General features: G+C 42.0%; 1 protein-coding gene across 3 annotated transcripts in view; it reads left to right on the top strand.

Annotated features, from left to right (window-relative positions):
• ERBB4 (erb-b2 receptor tyrosine kinase 4) overlaps positions 1-23,706 on the top strand; it is a 597,238-nt gene that overhangs the window by 461,608 nt on the left and 111,924 nt on the right. For all 3 annotated transcript variants that reach the window (XM_068947909.1, XM_068947910.1, XM_068947911.1), the window contains exons 17-19: positions 9,142-9,274; positions 11,964-12,086; positions 13,500-13,598. In XM_068947909.1, coding sequence (XP_068804010.1) covers positions 9,142-9,274; positions 11,964-12,086; positions 13,500-13,598 — 355 coding nt within the window. The remainder of the gene's footprint in view (positions 1-9,141; positions 9,275-11,963; positions 12,087-13,499; positions 13,599-23,706) is intronic.

Here is a 23,706-nt window from a genome sequence, read left to right on the forward strand (position 1 = left end):
CATGGACACAAGCTGTTTTTCTAATCTAGTCACATCTGTGACTGTCAAGATGATAGGAGGCTGCAGTGTACGTAAGCACAAAAAGAATCATTGATAGAGCTGAGAAGAGAGAGTAAGGACAATATTCACAGAAACTAGTTTCCTTGGCTCCCTTTACAATCTGTGAAGAGAAATGGATTCCTTTGGGTGGTTGTAGATAGGGAGGAGAGAGGCGGAGGTGGGTGGGTTCAGAGCTTCTAAGTTGAACTTCTTCTCTGAGTGGCTTTTAGGGAAATGCTGGTAGTGTGGAGATGGCTATAATTAAGAAGAGTTGCAGGATGCGCCAGACTGTCTCTCTGCTTCCCTTGATAACGTAAGTACTCCTGGAGAGGAGCGATATGCTACGAGTTAGAAGAATTCTTGGGCGGATTGTGGTGTAGGAGATGATTCTTTCAAAAAGAACCTTTTCAAAAACAGGATATCAATTTTCTTTTACCGTTTTTTCCCCATAATTAAATGGGATTTTCTAATGATGGAGAAAATTTGTGTAGGGCATTTACACAGACGGACTATTATCCCCCTAATATAATAGTGAAATAAGAGTGATAACTCCCAAAGCAGCATCAGGCATACTCAGAAATAAATACTATATATCCTGATCTGCATCTACCCTGGATTTTGCTTGATACTTGCGTTTACTGCATGAGTTTATTCCCTCCTGTGCTCCATAAAGGTAAATTCTGCATATTTAGAGCTCTAATGAGAAGAAGTTAAAATGCATGTTCACCACAGCATTGTGGCCATTTTGAGGCACTTACTGGAATGCTAAAGAGCGCTTATACCAGTGCAAAGTGAAGTGTGACTGGTTTTTTAGGCTTTGACGGAAAACATCTTAATCATTTATATATCTATATAGATATGTATATACGAAGAGAGAGACGCGCGCGCACACACACACAGTGTATGGATGTAGATTTACAAACGTACTGTTGAAAAGGAACCAGCAGGGCTAAACCTACAGATCCGCCATGCGGTCTAACTCTAATCTCAAACATAGGTCCCGAAGATGGTTTAATGCCACCCTTTAAAAAACAAGCAAACAAACAAACAAACGAATCAACTGAAGTCCCTGTAAGCTCTGCATTTATCACAAAACATAAGATCGGAGATGACGAGATACTTGAAGATCAAGCACATAGTATGACAAATCGGTTCTCATCAATTTATTATGTTCCATTTGGATTTGGCTCTTTTTCTGCCTCTGCCACAGTGTCCAGTGCTGAACTCCTATACTGCAGTCTGACTGTTGCTCATGGCTTTGGTGAGATTGCTCATGTGAGTGTAGATGCAGAGCCGGACCATAAAGGGACTGATGGAAATTAGGGCTATCTTCAGTGTACAGATTCTGCTCTCAGCAAAGAGAAACGTGAAGTCACGAAGACTTCAGAAAGAGGGAATCCATGACCCAATCTCGGACGTGGTCCCGAAATACAGGCCCTGAAGGTTCCCTCCTGCGAAATACTACTGGAGCTTGTGAAAGCAAATGCTGCCCCACACGATTCAAAAGCTGGAACAGAGAAGAGTCCAGTGTCCACAACCAGTTAGACAAATACAGATTGAATCTGCTGTGTGCTTCTCAAATCTTCTGAAAGACTCCTTTTTTATTATCAGAGTCCCCTTGAAAGCAGAGGCTGCCATCCCAAAAAACAATCACAAGAATCATGCATAAAGAGAGAGACTGAGGCATGCTCAAAGGAGCAGTGATTATTTTCTGAAGTAAATGTAGTGAAGAGCATGGGATACAAAAACCATTGCTTTAATGATCTATTAGGATCTCTGAGATGCAAACAGAAACTTTTCTGTGTAACCCTAAGAAAGGGACAGCAGTCTCCAGCTCCAAAACTGAGCAGAATTGCAGTCCTTTGATACTAAGCAGTGGAAGGACCAAAGTTTTATTTTCTAATAAGAATTAAACAACTGTGCAGTTCTTTCATGTGACTTCTGTAACGCTCCTGGGCTTGCTCTGGCACCTCCTTTTTGCTCTGTGTTGCTTGTAGAAAGGAGGCAAGCCAACTCTGGGGTCTTACAGGCAAGATTTCCCTTAGGGATTTAATGGTTAGGATATTTCATAGATTGAATAGCTCAATTACAGAAAACAGTTAACTGGAATTTAAATGACTTACAACTGCTTACCAGTTGAATCTTGAAAGCGCTTAAAAAGGAGGAAAAAAAAGCAGAAGAGCACAGTATTCAAAGGGGCTTCCTACTGTCGGTTGTTTAAAATACTCTGAGATGTTTTTTGCTGTTCTGTGTTCTTTGCAGTTTGACTTATCACCAGAATGCAGTCAGTGTCCTTCTGTGTCCTGTATGGGTACCAAATATTTCAGAGAACCAAGTAGTGAATAGCTAATTTGTCATAAATGCATATCCTCAGAGATCTGGTTGTTTTTCCAGGCTCTGTGCTTCCTGAATATTTGTGTGAGCAGACCCCTATCTGCATGATTGTTTGCAAACTGTAAAGAAAAAAATGGCATGCGTTAGACGGGAGCAAGCTGCCACCTGAAAACATTAATGAATTTCTGTTAATGCTGACCGTGCAGTATTCACTCACCTTTGCAGTGAGGCTGGAGGAGCAAAACTGAGGGCAGACCGAAGGAATTTCTGAACCGTCTGAGCCGGAGTTCAGCCTTCTGCTTGAAAAGTTGCACAGGAGGGAGAGCGAAGGTGATTTGCCTGTCCGCTTTTGCCAAAACATGTAATAGATACATAGCAATGAAGAAATTGGTATAAAAATCTGCCCTAAGCACCTTATCGCAGAGCGAAGGAGTGTTCTTACTCAATTTGAGTGGCCGATCGTATGCTAGGAGTTATATTGTCTGTACGGCCCAGCTCCCGTTCAGAGTTCTGGTTACTTATTGATTTGATACAGACACTACATCGTATTTCTCCAGCTCCCCAAGCCGAGTAACAGCTTTTGCGTCCGAAAGTGCTGCTTGGTGGTACTTTCGGTATTGCCAGTCAATGAACGCAGAGCAGTGCTGCCGGACAAACTAATATCCCAGTACATAATGTTGTACAGAGGATTGTGCTGTGTGCTTGTGTTTACGGAAAGCATGTTTTCTTATTTTTAATTTCCCGTACGCAGACATAGTCCTAGAGCCAGTTGTCGGCGACTGGTTACGAAGAAGCCTGTGTGCTGCCGGCCGAGTTTATTGCCTCTAACGTGAACGCTTTATGCAGAGAGGAACTCCTTGAGCTAATGTTGATGGTTTTAGTTTCAGAGCAGTCCATCAGTGCCCGTGGTCATTACAGCTCTAGTTTTCTATATTTGAAGCAAAATATTACTCTTCCCAAAGAAAATGGGAAATATGACAAGCGTATAAAGAGGATTGTCCTTTCATTTGATGAACTGGCTTCACCTTTTGAGTCCAGTCTAGTGAATTTAACTGGCTTTCTGTCTCAGATAAATCAATCTACATTATACGGGGCCTGTCTTGGCATATTTTACAGGCAGCATTAATCCTTTTACTTAAAGCACAAGCCTCAAAACAAAAGTCACTGTGCAAGCTCTTATCAGTCAAATTTATTTTCTATGTTTTGGCAGAAGAGAAAAACCTCAGCCTAAAAACATCAGAGATGCAACCTGTCCTTCTCTCTTTTATGGGGGAAGAAGCCCATGAAAAGGCCCTATGTTGATACTGTAATCGGAGAGATGTCATCGTTTCTTTCCAGTCAAATGCATTAACAGGGAGTCGAAACTGCGAAGTTGTGGCTCAGACTCCCTGCCACCAGGGTTTAACTACAGCTAGTTGACAGTGAGGTTGAACACAGTTTGTCCATCTCTAGACTAAATGAGGAGCTGGTAGTCGTCATGATATCAGCCAGCTGTCTGTTTGCCGTTGTGCATACGCCTGAGGAAAGATGCTAATCTGAGCACGGATTGTGGCGGGTGAGTCTTTGAACACCCTCAGGTTAGGTGGGGAAAGGGAGAACGGAGCTGTGTCCTTGAAAAGGAAGGGCAAATATAAAGCAAAGCGCGTCCTGATATGGATAACGTCAGACTAGTTCTTCCACCTCCTCAGGGAGTCCAGCTGCGTGGACACCCGAACGCACTGGAAGTTCTGGTTGCAGGGCTCTGCTGGGAATTGCTGTGCAGCGGAGAGAAGCCATTAAGACATATTTGAATTTACTTCCCACTCTGTTTATCTTCTAGGTTTTAAATATTATCATTCTAGGATTAGCAGAATCTGCTAGACCTCAGCACAGCTTCAAAGTCAGCTGAACTCCCCGTTGAGGGAAGGGATGAGGAGTGCAGAATGTGGGAGCTGTCCATCAGGAAACAATAATGCCTTGTTAAAGAAAACTTACAAGAAACTACTGCTTAACAAATATTCACTGAATCCTGTTCAGAAACACTGAGAAACCTTTCGGGGGTGGGGGGCGGGGGGGCGATGGGCAAGGAGGGTTGAAGTGGGGACTTTGAGCTCTTAACGGCTTGGCTTCAGAGCTCAGTTTACTTCTGTGGGTTAACACCAGAGGTAGAAAAAGGTGTTCTCGCCCATAGCTTTACTCCGTGGACCAGAATTTGATTTCTTCTCCTTTTGCCTTTCCCCCTTCTGCCAAGCTCTGCAGTCTAGAGTATAAGACCACGTACATATGGAAGTCCATAATTAGGCTTTAATACCTGGCTGTTGGAGCACCGAGGGAATTGTAGATGTTTGGCTGTTTTGGAGTGGATGGAATGACGATACGAGCCGCCCTACTGAGCATCCTCGTCTGCCTTGGCATACTAACTTTGAACTTTTTATCTCAATTTTGGTGTGCAGGAGTGGGTATTAGATGCTTCTACATATGAAAACAGTGTACACATTTAGGAAAGAAATATATCTTATTCATTTCTCCTAAGGGGATACTAGAATCTTACTTTCAACTCTTAGCCACATATACACGCAGTTTCCAGGTTAGAAGGCAGGGTTTTTCGCATGTAGTGGTTTTTTTTCCCTCCCATTACCTCCCCTGCTTCCTTTTTCTTCAGTCATTAATTGGATATTCTGCCCTCAACTGGAGGAGGGGGGAGGAACAGCGAGTTAATTATATGGGGATGGAATTATGGTTCAGGGCCGTGTTTCTTGGACAACTGTTTTGCATCAGTGTAAAAGTCCAGAAACACCTAGTAGAGATTTTTTTTCCATCCTCTGGGGTAGCTTTGCATTATGTAGATGAAGGCTGTATGAGCAGTTTCCTCTGGGTAGGTTCCTAGTGGAGCTGGAAGAAGGGTGAGCCAGAATCAACTCTTGACTGCCTATGTTTATGCTGGATAGGAAGGAGGGATGCAGGTGCTTCTCTTCGCTTTACTTTAGCTTCTCTAAGCCCCAACAGAGAAATGGGGTCTCAGTGCTTTTAAAATGACTTTTAAAAAATCTGGTTTTCGGTGGGGTAGTTGTTTTCTCAGCATCAACATGGCTCCAGTTAATTTTCATGGAATTAGTTTTCAGTTGGCAGTGAAGTAGTCTTGAGATGGGCAAATACAGCCAGTTGCATTCACAAACAGAAACTGCTGTGTGACAGTAATGTAACAGTAATGTAAATGGATTAAGCCTTTAATGCCACTGACGATAAGGAGGTTTGTGTGCCCAGCTGTGTACCAACTTGAACCCTTGGTTAGATGCACACGCAGAAAAAATTAGATTAAAACAAAAACAAAATGGGAGAAAGATTTTGTTTTCAGTTACCTCTCTGATCACCACCACCTTGCAGGGATCTGTGTTAAACCACCTTAATAATAACATAAAAGAAAGGTAAACAGCATGTTAATGGAATTCACAAGGGTATTAAATAGGAATTACTGCAAACGTGAAGATAGTAATGAAATAATGCAGAAGACTGGAAGAGGTTAGCAGAATACATAGAAAACAAGCTCAGGCTAGTGAACGTGAGTAAAAACTCAAAGCAGGTAGGTAGCACTGACAAAACAGAGGTGCTTGGAAAATAATCTACACGTGGTTGGAAACAACAGTTAGACATGATCCTGAAGTGCGTCAGTGATCACAGAAAGCACTGAAGCCAATGACTCGTCGTTTGCTAGAATATCAAACAAAGCACTTGTTGACTTGGAGGCTTAGCTTGGTCTTAGCAGGGTGAGGAGAAGCTGCACGGTATAAAATTGCATCCATTTAGGTCTGTAGCGTTTGTGTGTGTTATGATTTTTATGTGAGGATGGTAGAGCTAAGAGTGATGGCAGCTGTTCACTATTGGAGTTCAGAATAGAACTTTCTCTGCATTGAGTTGCTTGTTTAGCGCTGAAATATGGGGGGGAGGTTGCATTCTGTATTATTTCTCTTAGGCTCCTTTCTTGAGCTTAATGATCTGTTCAGATGTAGCTCCTAAAGTTTTAGGTAAAATATGCAGACCATTGAAACCTTGAGTTACTTGCAAATATTTGACTAGCTGAGTGTTGCTCTTCAAAATAATTAACTTTTACAGGCCTTTTAAAGGTCAGAGAGGCTTGAGCAAGCAGTTCGATTTCATCTCCTTGAAACGTATTTGACATTAATGACTATAGTAGAAGGTGCTTGTTTGCTGAAATTTTCTAAAAATGATTTTGTTTTTCAAATCGCTACTAAAAATAATGAAGATTTCTTTTTAAAGTTGGTGAGGGTTGACATGATTGAACATAAAGATTCATTTTGAACCTGTATACTGTATAACAATAGAGGGATGCAAGCAATTTGGAAGTTCATTTTATTTACTTGACTAGCCATTATGTCTCCTTTGGAACTGTTTACTTATAGTGGTCTATCATGTAAATATTCTCAGTGTACATGGTACCATAAAACTGTAATTCTTTATTTTGACAGCTGTTATGATGGTTATTAATATGCACTTCGAAGCCTGCAGGTCTCTTTCCCGTTTTGTCAGTCTCGTTTCATGGTGTTAGAAATATGATTATTCAGACAACATAAAGAAAATGCCTCCTTTTGTTCAAGAATATTAGTCAGTATTAGCTTCATAGAGGTCTTTTGATGTCTGGGTCTTTTCAGTGTTGCCCATTAAAGAATTTCTTGCATCAGCATCTTGGAAAGGACACGTCAAATAAAGAGGACCATAGCTTTGGATGGATATGCCAGGTCCTTTAATGAGAGTTCTGCACTCCAAACTGGCAGAGTAATCGATCAGAGTAGAAAGGGGGATGCGTCTCGAGGCTGGGCTGGATGAAGAAGGTGTGTGTCTACGTGAGCAGCAGGTGGTACTGGATTCACGCTTCCCAGACGTCATAATCATTTCGTACCCAGGCAGCATTCAGTTTCCTTCTTTGCAGGCTTTATGTTCTCCATTGTAAAGTTTCTGAACTATGATAGACCTTCAAGTATTGAGTAGTTTTAATGCGTTTTCCCTGGATAAAGATGATGGTGGTGCTTTAAACGCAATGTTTTAATCGCTAGGTGTGACAGTGTAAGTCTTTGTTAACAGAATGAGTAGCGCTCACTTGGATCTGGAGAGTGAAATAGGTGTTGCTGAGGATCCAATGTCTAGGCTACATTTGCTGCAGAGGATTTTACTTTGGACTGCCTCTAATCTGATCCTGTGGACAGCGTGCCAGTTAGGGGCTGGAGCACATCAGATGGTGCTCCTGAAGCTATCTTCTGGTTAATGCGATCTGAAAGGCATCCAGGTTGCGTGGTTTGAGACTGCTCACAGCCCAAGTGCAGTGACTAGGAGCAGTTAGGACAGTTTGGAGATGGGCTTCAAACATGTAGATGCACCTTAATGTACCCAACCAGATTAGATGGCACTGCATCTTACTGGCCAGCTTTGTGGTTGGACATAAAGAGGAATGAAGGGTCAGATTGATCAGTTTCCTATTTCTGTGGGAGACTCCTCAAAGTTTTCAGTTGCAGAACAGTGCATTGTTATTAATAAGCCGTAATGCATCTTTCATCATCATTCAGACATAAGAGAGGAAAGTTGTTAAAGGGTTTTGTAGCCACGATACTTCCACAATCTATCTGTAAGTCAACCTTTTTCCTGTAATGAACAGTTTCCACACCGCATATGCTTTGCAATTATCACGTTGTCTCTTTTTACCCCGTCTTTTTATCTACCGTCCAGCATTGCTGGGATTAGGAACACTGAGTGTTCACGCTACCAAGTTGTCGGTGTTCTCGGAAATGCCCGGTTTAGGGAGTTGGTGTGGAAGCTTCAATGCACCCTACAGAGTCAGAGGAGAGAGAAGGAAGACCGAGTCGGAGCACTTGCTGCTTTGAATTATTTGTTGGCAAGAGCCTGCTTCTCTCCACTGACTGTATCGGGAATCTCCAGACATGGGCACTTGAGTCAAACCGCGTGAATCTCTGAAACAGTTGTCCTGTTTTGCGCCGTAGAGTATCCACCATAATGCCAGACTACAGTGTCTTGGCGCTATGGAAAAGCAAATTAGTAATTGTAGTTGATACTGCTCAGGATCCTGGAAAGCTAAAGGAGTTACAGAAGCAGTGGAGGGATAAACGGTATTGTGCGAACGCTGAGCCTCGCTTGGCATTCTTTACAGGAGCTTTGTCGCTCCAGCGCAGCAGTCTTCTGGTCTGGGACTTGGCTGTGTGAAAAGCAGTAGTAAAACCAGAGGGGTGCAACCGTTGACTACTGACTGAAATACTTATTAGTACTGCTAATAAACCAAGAGTGCCGAGGGGGTGCTTGGTTCTAGTAGTAACTTCCTTTGTTCAAGTGTTTGTTTGTTTTTTTTTTTTTCCCCCTAAATGCCCAAACCCATCAGTTAATGTAGTTGGAGCTAAAGAAACAGTAAGCGTAGTTAACGCTCTTACAGGATAAACTGCAGATATCCTGTATCCTCATTTTGCCATTGCAGATTTGCGTTTGCCATCAAAGTGCATGTTGTGTCTCCTTGTCCACACGACTCCTCACATGTGCATGACGATTTGAAAAAAAAGGAAAATTGATACATTATTTGGAAAAAAGAAAAAGAAAAAAAAGGCCATACTGCATCTCAGTGTGTTTCCCCTGACTTTCTGTTTGGACTGACTTAGAAACTCTGGTCATAAGACAGTTCATAAGTTTTTTTCCAAGTGATTATGTATTATATACCCAGCCATTCTTTGGTTTCTCTCCCTACCTCCCAGTAAAGTCTCTAATTCTGATTGCTAGAACTCCTCTGATTGCTGCGGGAGTTATTGGTGGCCTCTTCATCATCGTCATCGTGGGCCTGACGTTTGCTGTGTACGTTCGGCGCAAGAGCATTAAAAAGAAGAGGGCATTGCGAAGGTTCCTGGAGACTGAGGTGAGGGCGTGTGCTTTTTCACAGAGTAGTTACTAACTTGGAAAGAAGCACAGAGCTGATGTACTTTTATATCAAGGATGTTCAGGCCCAGTCCAGTTACCAGTGAAATCTGTAGAAAATCCTTCTGCTGACTTCCATGCGACTGAACAGATAGAATGAGTGAAGCTATTTCAAGAGGCTCATTTTCTATAGATACACAGATTCATACCTTTCTAAGTGCAAGAAAGAGCCTCAGGGTCACCTACTCGTGCTACACCAGACTTCTGAACTCTGCCCTGCTCCCATCTGAGCTTATTTTCCATTTCACCCATACACTTAGCAGTTCTTCTGCTTAAATATTACAGGTTTTCATCCAGTGTATACTGAGGTCAGCTTTAAGACTCCAGTTGCCTTTAGTAAGCCCTGATACAAACTTAAGCTCATCAGGAATGCTTAAATGCAGAGACTGTCACTTACTGTTGGCTCTAGTGCCTGTATCAGCTTTATGGTCCAAACTTTGTCAAGGCCTGTAGTCATGTTCAGTAATAAACATAACGTGTTTTAATAAAGCAAGATAGATTTTGCAGAGGATAACCAAATGAGGTCTGCAGTTGTACTGGCAAAAAGCAAGTAATGAGTGGTATAGGACAAAATTCTTTGCCGTCTCCATCCAGCTCTTGGATTTGCAGGGAGTGGAGAGTGCAGGCTAGGAAGTATATTTAAAGATAAGTTAAATCTTATCTTTCAGCTATAGTGAAGATCTAAGCCCTGTAGGTCAGAGATACGTTGGAAGTGATGATACTATGGAATTAGTGTCCCTCTACTTAAGATAAATAAAGCTTGGGAATACTGTTAGCTATTGATTCTTTGGTAGAGCTTTGTTAATAATGCTGTTTTCTTTTCTGTTTTATCTTCAGGGTCCTGCTCCCATTTATATCCCCTGCGTAGCCCGGGAGCAAATGATTTATGAATCCCCAATCTGTTTCCTTAAATATCTTTATGTTTGCCAGAATAAATACTGTTCAGTTGTACAGAAAGCATAAGAATACTCAGTGCTTTAAGATACCTGAATCTTGCCATCATATGAACCTCTGCCTAAATATGTGATTTTAAGCAGGTATTTTTCATTGCATTTGGAAAATACTGGCTTTGAACTTCCAGGTCCCGTTCTCCATTTGGTCCGACACAAGCTGCAGCTGACGGCAGTTCCTTAGGGACGAAAATCTCCTACTGATCGTGTGGGAAAGCTGTTACCTTGGCTTAGGAACTGAGAATTGAGTCAGTAACATCCTCAGCTAAACAAACAAACTGCTACAGCTTCAGCTGAAGTCTTCATTTCTGGCTGAAGGCTATAACAGACCTGTTCTTTCTGTGCATCCTTCTCAATAAAACTCTACAAGCGTTTCATTAGGCCACATGGCGCTTCCCCTCCCTGCCATGCCTATGTTGGTGGATTATGGCACGGAAGCTGTTTTCATCCTCTGCAAACTGGAAATACGGGACTTTACCGCCCCTCTGTCTGTCTGTCTTTTACAGCAATCCTCCTTTCTTTCACCACCTAAGTACTGGACATCTAAATGGAAAGGAGGAAAGAGAAATCATTCCGTAAAAAGTACAGCTCACAAATTATTTCTGTGATAGCCCGACTTGTTACTGCTTGTTTTTGTTATATTTTTTTTGTCTCTGGCAATTTCTAGCTTAGTGATACTTCTACCCAAACCAAAGTAGTCTGATCAACTAATTAAGTAGTCCCTGATGCTTACAGAGCCATAGCAGCAGTGCTCAAAGTGCAGAGCACAGGGCATTTAGCCCTGTAAACAGCTGACTTTGAAATACTGCAGTGGTTTCAAAACAATTTGAGTAGGAGTAGCCCTGAATTATTTTTCTCGTCCTGTAAAGGAACAGGCTGTTTTTCAGTGTTTAGAGTATTGTCCTTTTCATTTAGTTTTAATTTGGTTTTAAAGAAGCATTGTTTTTCTGGCAGAGATGGTAGAGTGTTGAGATCTGAGAGCATTTTAAGTGAAGGTGCTGTTGTGCTTCATTCAGAAGGTTTCTTGGGACATGGTTTTTGTCTTGGGCAAACGGTTTAATTGTGCCTTTTTTGCAGGAAATAATTGACCGTTATAACTTGCAGGTCTGCTGTAAGATGTTTTGTCCTTCAAGCTGTCCTCCTGTGTGATGTAACAGAAGTTCAGAAGAGTAGTCCCTTCCCCAAGACAGACTAAGACCATGATGAGCCATTCAGTCAGGGTTATTAAAAAGAAATATAGCTGACTTAAAAGGTGCTAAAATGGGCAAAAATAGAAGGTGGTGCACTGATAATAAATACTGTATTTCTGCCATGCAGAAAATATTTATACTGCCTCCATTAGCAAAAGTCCTTGGGTGTGTCATTGTGACACCAATTCAATTTCGAGTTCATAATTCCATCATGCAATTGCTAGTGGAAATTATTACACGTTGAGTGAGGATATTCTTTATCAGATCTCCTGGTTTCTTCTTAGCGTTATTGATTTACTTTAAAGATGAGGGATTCCCCCTGTCCGTCCCGTCCCGTTCCCCCCCCCTCCCCCCCCCCCCAAGCTGGCAGATCAGTAGATCTCATTGTCTTATTCCAGTGTTTGACTGGATTGGTTCTTTTCAGTATAAGCTTCTGATGTGATGGAAGGACATCTTCAAACATTTATCACTGTTGGATTTTCCTTGATAGCTCGTGGAACCCTTGACCCCAAGTGGCACAGCACCCAACCAAGCACAGCTTCGTATCTTGAAGGAAACTGAGCTAAAACGCATTAAGGTTCTTGGCTCTGGAGCCTTTGGAACTGTGTACAAGGTAAGTATCTTTGCTAGGCAGTAGTGGGTGGCCTCATTTAATGTTTGAACAGTGAAGTTCTGCATTGCAGCAAAGCATCTCATACAGCACTGGGATGGTGTGGCGGGAGCGCGACTTCAGGCTGAAGCGTTGATTTCAGCTGTAATCAGACGTGCAAGCGTTACTCCTTGGTGAGCTAAGGAATGTCAGCCACAAACATGCTTACACACAGGAGGAAGACGCAAGCTGGACTGTTTTGGTGTTAAGGTGAGGTAGTGAAGTTTGACATTCTGTTCCTAAGTGATGGCTTTACAAAACACTTTTGGCAAGCCCAGTAAACTTCATCTCTTGTTTCCCCAGCTGTCAGATGGGCCTAGTAATAGTGATCATACCAGGTTAAATAATGATATGTTATCATTGGCTAAGCTTTAGTACCTTCTGTCACTTCCCCTTTCATGGGAAAGATTAGTTATGTTAATACAATTTAACAAGCAGGTTGTAAGAGCAGAACCCGCACGAGAAAATAGATATTGGTTAAAGAATTCTTAAATCTGTTGGCTGCATCCAAGTCTCAGAGGCGTGAAGTAGTTCTTCAGGAAAAGGTCAAACAGTCGCCAAACCACATGGAAATAAGGTGATAGGTCAGAGCGCTGACATGTGTCTGTCTTCAAATTGGGAAAGAAATGGAGGAAGTACAGACCGGGTGACTACAGCTACAAGGCCATGGGAATGCATTTTAAAATAACCAGTTTGAAAACACACAGAGACTAGTAAGGTGATATGGGTAGCGTGCAGTTGTCAAGAAAACAGCAATAGATAAGAAAGGATAGATGGAACAGCAATAGATGGAAAGGTAGCCCAAGACACATGTAGCTTGTGAATTTTAATTATAAGCTTCACTTTTTAGCCATCCCAACTTTAAATTCTTAGATATCACTCGGTTAGAGAAATAGCCCCTAAGTGCTTTACTCAAAATATATGATGCTCGAGGTGTCATGTTCCTGCGTTATAGTATGACCTACCTCTTAGGTAGGTCATTGGAGTTTACTGATAGCTGCAGTTGGGTTTAGCATCAGAATCTAGAACAGAAAATCCTGATTTTTGTTTAATTTTATTGGAAGCAATGCACAGCAGAATCGTTTTGTGTATCACTGATAATATTCAGCAAAAGTGTGATTGTGGCTGGGAGAAGCAAGCAGGCGTAACAGGGAGGTTGACTGGTCGTAAATCTTTCGTGTTACATAAGGGTTTTGTTCTGGTATAAGAACTGGTTTTGTGGATGTTTTTGTTTTGTAACTTACTTTGTGTATTCTATCTTCCAAGGTTCCACGTTGAACTGTACAGTCTACAAAATACAAGAAGAAAAAAAGAATCTCTGAATGAAGATGTTACTGTTGTCTTATTAGTTTTATGCCGCTTTTCTTGTCTTCCTAGGGTATTTGGGTCCCTGAGGGAGAAACTGTAAAGATTCCTGTGGCCATCAAGATCCTCAATGAGACCACTGGTCCCAAAGCCAATGTGGAGTTTATGGACGTAAGTAGGAGATGATCAGCTTGGTTTAGTCTTGGAGGGGGATCTCTTTGCAGACCACAGAGATTGTAAAAAGAAATTTCTGCCTGTTTTGTTTCCTTATATTTAAATAGTAGGAGGATTGTAGAAAGGACCAGTATTGTCCTGATGTTCGGCACTACGATACCATGTCCCTAGAAAAACTTAGCTGTTCAGAGTTTTTTGTATGGGCCATCTCCCTCTTGCCCTTAGTCCTTGATGAACGGACTGTGCGTAAATGCAACCATAGCATTCTCTGTTGCAGCAATATTTAAAAAAAAAAAAAAAAATTACTGCCTCAGCTGAGGGTAGGTCACTTCTGCTTCAGTGAAACTATATAGCTAGGCAGATCTACGTGAGGCAATACGCTGCCCTTTTTAGTTTATTGCATGTAGATAGTTCCACTCCGGAACTGTCAGTTATGTATGTGGAGTACCACAGTAATGTCAGTGCAACGGTACCAGGGGGCTGGGTTTTCCACTCTGCTAATGTCATAGGCCTTAAGACGTCTGGAGGTTTCTTATGGATGGTCTTCCCAGCAGCAGAAAGCTTACTTTGTCTTTCCATGGCGGCAGAGAAACTAAAACAAGAGAGTAAGAGTCGTGGTGGAGCATCGCTCTATGTAGGTTGTTTCCACTGGTGTGGAGCTGCCAGGATCAGAAGTTCAGCCTCAGCCCTCTTCTGCTTTAGCCTTCTTTGGAACGAAACACTGAGAATCGGGGAGCTGTCAGCAGCAGCAAAGTATAAGAGAGAGTTAAAGATTAATGAAAATACGATGTATTTTAAAGCCCGTTTGCTTTATTAATCTAGAATCCTGTTGGTAAGAAGTCAAGATCATAATTTTTGCAGATGATCTATGTTCCCAGAGACCATGCACTCAGTCTGTAGTTCTGTGTCAAGATCAAACCTCATTGACGTGGTGAAAATGCATGTCATGGGCAGTGATAGCTTTTGACAAATCATAGAAACTTGCACTTTTTTATAAGTCCGAAATTATTAGATTCCTCTTGTGAACTTGAAAATTACGTAGTGCTTTTACATCTTGAAGATCTGTGCAGTACACAAGCTTAATTTGATTAACGTTAATGAGACTGTAAACCAAAAGGGGATTGTCCTCCTATTATATTAGATATTTCACACAAACTATCATGTGCGAGTTCTCAGGCAATCAAACTAAAGCTGTGTAGATGAAGGTATTTTCTGTGCTCTTCAGAGCACTGCACGTTTATGTTGATGACATCAATAATCATTGCACACAAATATATTTTTAAAAAAGCCATTTCAGCTCTGCTCAGAAGGAATGAATTGCACTAAAGGGATAAGGAGGATTAGATGTTTGCTTAATGGACAAAATAATGATAAAGAGTATTGCTAGTGGTAGATCTCCAGAAAGAAAAGATCTGGTATTCAGCATTCTTTTCAAGTAAACGTGCAGGGAGGGAATGGAAGTCCCCTGAATGCGAGCTGTACTCGAGTCTGCTGTGGGCGCTTAGGGCTGTCGCTTCTGTCCGCAAGCAGAGCAAATTGGTTGTGCTGTGTTAAAGTCAGTGCAACTATGTTTGTACCAGGATCAGATCCCCTGTATTTGTAAAACAGAAAAATAATGATATTATCTCCTTCCTTGGTGTTGATTAACCTTGAAGCCCTGTACAAATAAAACATAAGGTCCTTGTTAAAAGGCAGAGTTTTCTTAGCTTGGCTTGACAGCTCTCTTAATTCAGCGGACCACATTTGCCTCCAGTGTAGACATCATAACATCTGATAAATAGCTCAGAAATGAGGAAGTTTTCTTGGAAACTCTAGAGATTTTAGCTGTGTGCAATGCAGCTATATTAGGAAGGGTTCTCTCTTTAACTTAACGGTCCTCTGTGGGCCTCTGACCCAGTGGATAAAAGGTGAGAGAAAACTAAAGGCTATTTTTAGTTTTGTGGTAGTAATAATAATAATAATACAGTTAGACCTCATCATCAGTTGGTATAAGTCACAATGAAAAGAGGTAAGGTATTTTGTATTAGCACTGCGTTTGATATGTGCACAGTAGTCTGTAACATCCTTTCCTGCATAGGCTTGATGAGGAAGCCAGTTTAATCTCATTCTTTTGAAGTAATTGCTCATGTGATTGTACAGAAGTTCCTGCCATCCTCACTTCCTAACCTAGTAATGTATTTTCTGAAGTAAGCTTCATATTAAGAGATACTGTTTATATAATAGAAGGACTTAGGCATTGTTTATGGTTTTATTGTGACTAGTCCTTTCTGTGGCAGAAAGGACATAGTTTTAAACTGATAAGCTAATAGAAGGAGATGAGGTATCTCCATGTCTTTCATTGCACTGCAGTAAGTTGTAGTGGGAAAATGCATTTTACTCGTTATCACTCTGAGGTTTTGGTCAGTGTAACTGTGCTGATAAAACTTGATATTGTTAATTGACATTACTTTATTAGGCAAATCTGTAAACATACATGAGACCAAAATCCATCAGCTGTGCTTTCAGAAAAAAACATCAGTGTGAATAATGTTGGTTAAAAGCAGTTATATCAGATTTTTTTTAAAGCTATATGAGTGTGTAAGTGCCATTAAGAACATAGTGAGGGTTGAGTCTCTCTTATCCAAGTGTCTTACATATTGGTTATCAATGGGAACAGGAGTTTGGTGGGAAGGAGGTGTGATGGTGAGTCAAGCCTTTGGCTTTCGTTTCTTTGACCTTGTGCAGTTCAGGTGTGCTTCTCAGCGTTTATTTCTTACTCAGTTGCGTATGTCCTGGTACTTGCAAGTAAAACTTGGCATTCCTTTTTGAGAGAATCTGGAAAATGTAAAGTCTCTTGTAAATGTCGGTTCACGTACCCAGAGGGGGCTTGGGGCGCCTTCGCCTTCAGTGCCTGCAGAAATAGCCGGTGGAGGTGGTAGTGGCATGGCCTATGGGCTCTGGTTACAACTTGTAATATTGGCAGAATGCAAGTCTGAAGGTGCTCTGTGAGCTGCTGAAATTCTGCTAAATGTTATGCTGAAAGAGTAAAGAATGACAATTTGGCTACTGGGCTGTCATTTCAGCACCTTGAACACCCACTAATGGATCTTTAATGACTGTAGTGATATGATGCATGATGTTAGCACCTGCTGTGGCCAAACACCTCCCACCCTGCACCCGTCAGGGGATGATGAATTGGCTGGCACCAAAAAGTACATTCCCTATTTGGAATTTTTCTTCAGGGGATTGCAGCAGTCCGTATTCCTTGGCTTCTCCACACATTCCCAGCTAGCTCTTTTTCTTTCACTCTGCTCACTGCTCTCTTGCATAGTATTTATCACCATAGTAGTCTGTGTCTGCTCTAACAATGCAAGGCAAAGTCTACAAAGTGACCCATAGTGCCTTCTCCAGGGGAGAAGCAGGACGTACAAGTGGGCTTTCATGGGTTGTTTTCGCTCTGCAGAGGTGGTTGCTACTGTTTTGTAAAACTTAGGTTTAGCCTTTTTTCCACTTATTTCTGACATCGCTCAAATCTGTGGTCGTTTATTTCTGGAAGAGTTGCACAGTTTACGATTTCCCTTCAGGTGTTCTGGCAGTGAGGAGCTGAAGTTGCAGGGCGTTGTTTCTGCACCCTGCTTGGCTCGTCACACTCCATCGTCCCCAGAAGGCCTCTGGAAGTTGAGTTCCGAGTGCAGGCAGTCTTGCTGCTGATCTGCTGGCAAGCACAGCTGGGAGTGAAGTAGCCAATAGGTGCAGGAGGTACCAGGAGGGAAGGATACCCTACGCGTCACCCGAAGGCGGGCAACAGTAAGAAAACAGGAAGGTCGTGAGTTTTGGGGGAGGGAACGGCCTCCTTACTGTGAGGAGAGAAGGAGAACGAGTAGCTACGTGGCTATGTGACAGTAGAACAGAGACTTAAAATATATAAGTTGCGAAAACAGTTTCCCTCATCAGTCTCAAATTATTTGACTCTGTTATGATTGTCTGATAAGCCAAGTAGCCTTTGGCCTGATCGGATGGTTTGACATCAAACCAGATGCTCTGCTTATAGTGTAATACATTCCAAAGTCATGCTACAATTGGAAAGCATCTTTGAGCCTGAAAAAATCTTAAAGCAAACTTATCGTGGGGTAGTAGACAATTGCTGAGGTCCCTTCCTCTCTACCCATAATAAGCTTGGTGTTTCCAGGAGGTAATCTTAAGAACTGTGATTTTTATCGAGGGTTTTGATCCACTTACAAGTTAAATCTGTCCTCTCTGAACTTAAATGCTCCATTGTCTGTTAGAAAATAATTAGAGGCTGCAAGCACAAGTCTGCATACACAGAGTTCATTGGGAGTCCCTGAGCTCATTGAGATGAAGACAGTTTGACTGATGGCGGTCAGCTGATATTGGGCCAGAAGCTAATAATAGAAGCCAGCACTGCTTAGCTAGGTGAGAAAGTTAACATGGGAAAAATTAAACTGAAGGGTCTGGGATTTATGGTTGGAAATAAATTTACCATTCTCATTTGTTTCCCGGTAAGAGAGCTTCAAAAGCAGTTGGTTTCTTTTATGGTTTTATAATTAAGATCTAGGAGGCTTCTTGAGTTCGCCTGGACTTAGTGTAGCTGCCTGCCATCCCTAGGAGCAGCTTTCAGTGAGCAGGAGAGCATTTGTCAAGTGGTGCGTAAAGGTAATAAATGACAATGACCTCCACCAGGCATGCAGCAAACAAATTAAAGGTGCATAAAGGGGGTTGATACCCTCATCTTTTCTTTCATCCTGTTTGCATGTCTGGCCTAATTAACTAAATTAATAAAGCAGTCAGTCGTCTTTCTCAGTAAAGTGAAAGAGAAGCAGCTTTTCAGAAATTATAAGCCCCTTTTGTAATAAGGACAAGTGCTCAAGACATACCAAATTCAGTTTTGTTTCAGGGGTTTCGAGAGAAAAAAATCACCCAGCTGACCAGGCAAAGGGCAGGAGGTGAGGGACGTCAGAATACACAAGGCTGCGACGAGAGGAGCGTCTGAAATTTAACTCCTGTTCAGCTGGAAAACAGGAGGAGAGATCTGGATGGGTCTAGCTGCTTTCTGTGTTTCTTCAGGTGTCTCTAAGCGCCTTTGTGGAAAGTATATTGGAGACGCAGCTAGCTGGCTGGGGAAGATGAGAGACGGCTTACCTTTCCTTGGTTTCCACTCTTGGCATTAGACGTAGGAGGACTCTAAGCTGAAGCTTGTGGGTTCTTTTCACTGGCTCTTGACAGCTTTTTATAGAGCTATTGGGGCTCGCTGTGGGCAGACTCGCTGTGATGTAAAGTTTCACTGCTGATCCTTTACACTGAGGCTCCTTGCCAGATTCTGCCTATATGCATGTAGGTGACAGCCGAAAGATTTTTGTCTATCCACTGAATTACGTTTAATTCCTCGTAGCTCATGCTGCCTAGCCAAGTGTATGATCCAGAGCTTCCTTAGTCCCTGTAGATGCTTAGCATGCTACTTACTGAAGTCTGAAAAGGCAGTGCAGTACTACTGAGAGTCCTTGGATGGCACATCCAGGCAGCGCACAGTCGTTCCACTGCCTGCGCAGCTGCACGGGAAGCGCCACCAAGTTAGTCTTGAACCTCAGCGAAAAGGGCAGCTGTAGGATCAGATGCAGTTCTTTATGTCAGCAGCAAGCCATTTTTCCTTGTCCTCCTCGGCTGTCGTTTATGTAAACATCCTTCTTTCCAGCTGGCTTAAGGGGTCTCCCTAAGAATAGCTGATAATGAACAGCAGTGTTGCCGCACTCTGCCTGGCACTGTGTTTCAGCTGTGATTCAAACAGGTTTTCAGTCCATCATGTGGAGTTGCTGGGGCTGGGGGGAAAGGGGTGGCCTAACGCGTCTGATTGCAGATTCCCTTTTGTGCAGTCTCCCCTTGCCCTCCCGCTTTATGCGCGCTGTAAGTAGAGCTCCTTAGGCGGAGAACCTGTTTGCCTGTCAGTCCAGGCACAGAAACTCACTGTGATTGCAATTACAATTTCCAACTTGTCCAGAGATGCCAGAAATCAAGCTGTCCTTGAGAACGCGGCATACCACGCGCAAGCCCCTAGAGTGAGCAGCCTCTACAGAAGCTGGAAATCTGATCGCTGCTGAAGGTTGACTGCTGGTAGTCGTTCGGAGGTTAACTGTTTCGAGGCCACATTCGCTTTTATTTCCATCTGAAGTGGTAATTTTCTCTTTAAATATTGACTTACCCTGGTGGTTTGTCCTTCCGTAGTGTGTGGGGGGGTGAGGCATGGTGAGGTGGGTAAAATCCCTGATGCAAGAACATGTGCCTGTACAGACACAGGCTGAAGAAGAAGCACGGACAGACAAGAGAAGCCAGGCTGTTAGGATACAATCCTGCTGACGTAGCATTTTAACTGAAAAATACAGTCACGTGCCGTAGTGAGTGCCTGAAGTTTTGAGTTATTCCTAAATGAGTTAGGAAGTACCTGCAGAAGCCTTCTGTTAGTGATAGTGGCAGAACTCCTTATGAGAAGTTTGTGTTGCATAATGACGTGGAAACCCTGCATAAGGTTGGGTGAATTTGGGAGCGGGGAGGAGGTCAGGAAGGAATGTTAGTTTATCCACTGAAAAACATAGCTGTGGGTTAAAACTATTTTGCCTTGGATTGACGCTATTTGCAAATAGGCCAAAGGACAGACTTCTTGCTACCTATGAAGGAAGAGATATTGCTGGACTAGTAGGCTACATCTGATAGACTTGCATTTAAACTCATGGAAGCAGAGTGATGGGGAAAGCTGGAAGTCTTTGTAGGGTTTTTCTGACGTTTTTCAAGTGCAAAGTACAGAAATAAAACTATGACAAAACAGGATCGAATGGAAGATAAAATTATTGAGTAATGCTTTATATGTTAATTGTGAGCAGAAGCTGACGCAGATAGCCAAGCCAGTTTTAAAACAAGCGTTGGCACTGAGAACTGGGCGATTACTGCTGACTTAAGACTAAAAGGAACTAAAAGCCTGTATTGAAGAAACCTCCCATTGCTTTCCATTTTTTAATTTGTGCCTCCAGCTCACGTACGCAGTGTAAGGCACACATTCGTGTATAAGGTAGGCACACATTCATGTTTGAGTTTCTAAAGGGCAGTGCCTATGCCAGAATGTTGCCGCACTGATAATAAATGAAGATTTCTATGGGGTCTTTCTTAATTAAAAAAAAAGAGCTACTGTTTCATGGACTTACCTGTAATGCATCCTAAACAAGCCATCACTAGTTCAAGGTTAACAGTGAGCCCAATAAGGTTGTTGGAAAGACTGAAGAAGTGTCTTGATATTTAAATCAGAGGAGCTGTCTGTAAAACCATATGTATATGCTGGCTAGTCATTTTTGAAGTGTGCTTGACTGTGATATTTAGTTCGGTGCTGGACAGGTAGGCTGTTTCATGACACAGGCTGAAGTGGCTGTGTACGAGTGCTAGGACGTGCTGCAACTTGCAGGTCAGCAACAGTGCAGAAAGTGAACACGGGCAAAGGGTCCCGGAAGATCAATGCATTTTATTTGCCCTTCTTTTTTTCGGTTTTTACACTGCCAAAGTGCCAAGCCAACTTTAAGTTAAAGGAGGACAAGGATTTTTTTGTTGTAGTGAGCAAAAGAAAATCCCAAACAGTCTTATACTTAGGCTGTATCCCATTTTTAATTTAATATAAATGTGAGGGGAAGGAAGCAGAGGCTCATGAGAGCTGAAGTATCGCTGTTGAAATACATTTTTGTCTTAAAAGTCTTCCAAGAATCTGCAGTTTGGAATACTTCTCCCTTAATGCTGTGCTGTAGATAACCCTTGAAAAATTTAAGTGTTTTCCATAGCTAGGTACTGATGCAGGCACTTCTGATACATCGGTAACTGTCACAGACTTACAAAAATGAAATAATCAGCATCTGTTCATATTAATATTCTACATACTATTTAACAGAGATGAGTAATAGTAGGGACAGCTGACTGTCACATAGTTGTAATGTAAGAAATAAGACAGGGAAATGTGGTGGTACATGACTGGGTTGTTGATGATGTCTGTAATATGCTGCCAGTACCTTTTAGACTTCAGTGCAATAACTAGGATAAACAGAGATAGAGCTGAGGTCGCAATGTGGCTGACAGCGCCTACATCAGTAATTGCTGGTTTGAAATGCTTGGTCCTCCAATACCGAAATCGTAGTTCCAAAAATGAAAGCGTTCTGCAGAGCAATATTGTGTGTATTAACTTCAGTGTTGCTGCTCATTGTAATATGTGGCATCTCTTGGCCTTATTAAGACCAGAAACCCTTGGCGCTGTGAAAACATGGTGAGCTTGTCCCTGTCCTGAAAGGTTTTCAGTTAAGGTAGGCGCAACGGATGAATGCTGGGCAGAGGAATGATTATTGTTATCCCCATTTTATGCATGGGACTCTCTGAATTTGAACACAGATCTCTCATTTCTCTGAGCAAATTCTTCAATGGTTATTATTCATTTGTTTTAAAATGCCTTGAAATGTTTACTTAGAAAGGCAGAAATTATTCGAGGTTTATTTTGGAACAAATCTAATCACCCACTGAGAATGAGTCTAAAATGCAGTTTTCAAACCCGTCTTGCTATCAGTCAATGCTAGCCACCAAAGCCTGGTACTTTAGAGAAGCTGGAGGGCACTTGATGTAAGGCAAACCTTGTATTAGCAGCAGAGGAGAAATTAGGGATTCTTACTTCTCAGTTACTTATAAAGTGATTAAAATTGTATCCTAAGGGATTCTGCTTTCTATAGAATATCAGGATTTTAAGCGCATAGACAAACGTGCCTCGTGCAAACTAGAATTAAATAGCGGTCAGATGGACCAGGGTCTGCTGTTATCTTAATGCTCTGCATGACAAACAGGATAAAAATGTTTAAGAAAAGACAATTACTTAGATTTTAGAGCTGTGTTAACAAATTGCATCTGTGTTAAATTTGCTCAATAGTAACTTCAAAAGCATTCATCGATCAGTTTGCGTAGTTAAATGCTGTGATGCAGAACGATACCCATGCAGCGGTAGGAAATGGCTGAGGTGCAGTCAAATATCTGTTGTTTCACAGTGCAGAGTCTGTGTAGCAGACAAAAATGTGTTCGAATCCAAACTGAAATATTTAAAATAATACATCACAATTAAATATTTTCCCATGTGATTGAGTTGTGGACAGCAGGCAGGCAGAGTGGGAGGAGTTGGGTTATTTTTTTTCTTTAGCTGAGAGCAGATGGGAAACATTTTCCAGTGTTAGCTCTTTTCTGAGGATGTGAATGCAGTTTCCTGTCTGGTCTTAATATACAGAAATGTGTTTTATCACCATCACCCACCTGCCTGTGTAAATGATACAAAATTCCAGATCACTTTCAAATTCGCATTGGCCTGTCTCTAGCTGGCGACTGATAACGCACAGTCTAAACATGCTAAATTAATCTACTTCCAATACTTCCACCGGAGACCTGTAGGGTCAACAGCTTGCTGTTTCTTTGGCGTTTCACTGGCACGGAAGTTTTCTGAGGATAACCAGAGAAATGAGGAACTGGGCATCCTTCTGAGCTTCACGAGGTGCCTGTCAGAGGCACTGTATACTCTCAGATCCCAGTAGGATGTCATACTAAGGGTAATACGGGTCTTTAAAAACAAATAAAATAAAAAAAGGAAAAAGCAATTGCATGCAACAAGGAATTGATAAGATGGATTAATTATATGGAACTCTACTTTTGTTTTCTGAAAGTCGTCCCTAATAAATAATTAATTGTGCTCATTAGAAGGAAATACTGACAGAGTGTAATAGCTGTGGATTCCTTTTCTGGCTTTTTATTAAGTGTTAGCCCCCTAGCTGCTGCTGATGGTGTTGCTCATGGCAGTAAGACAGGCAGAATGAGCGCTAGCTGCGCAAAGCTATCTGTAGCCCAGGTGGGGTTAGTGCTTTATAATCGGGGTGCAAATTTGCTGTGCTTCAGACCTGAAAGCAAGCTTGCAATTTATATGGCCCATCCATGCAGATGGAGTGAGTATTTCTCTAGTACTAACTTTGGCACAGCGGTAGTGATAGCCTGGGGGCTTTCAGGTTTTCTAGTTGTGCTTCACTTGCCTGAAGTTTCCTCTGCAATGTCTCTTAGAAATGGT

Source organism: Struthio camelus, chromosome 6, assembly GCF_040807025.1.
Source record: "Struthio camelus isolate bStrCam1 chromosome 6, bStrCam1.hap1, whole genome shotgun sequence".
Taxonomy (NCBI): domain Eukaryota; kingdom Metazoa; phylum Chordata; class Aves; order Struthioniformes; family Struthionidae; genus Struthio; species Struthio camelus.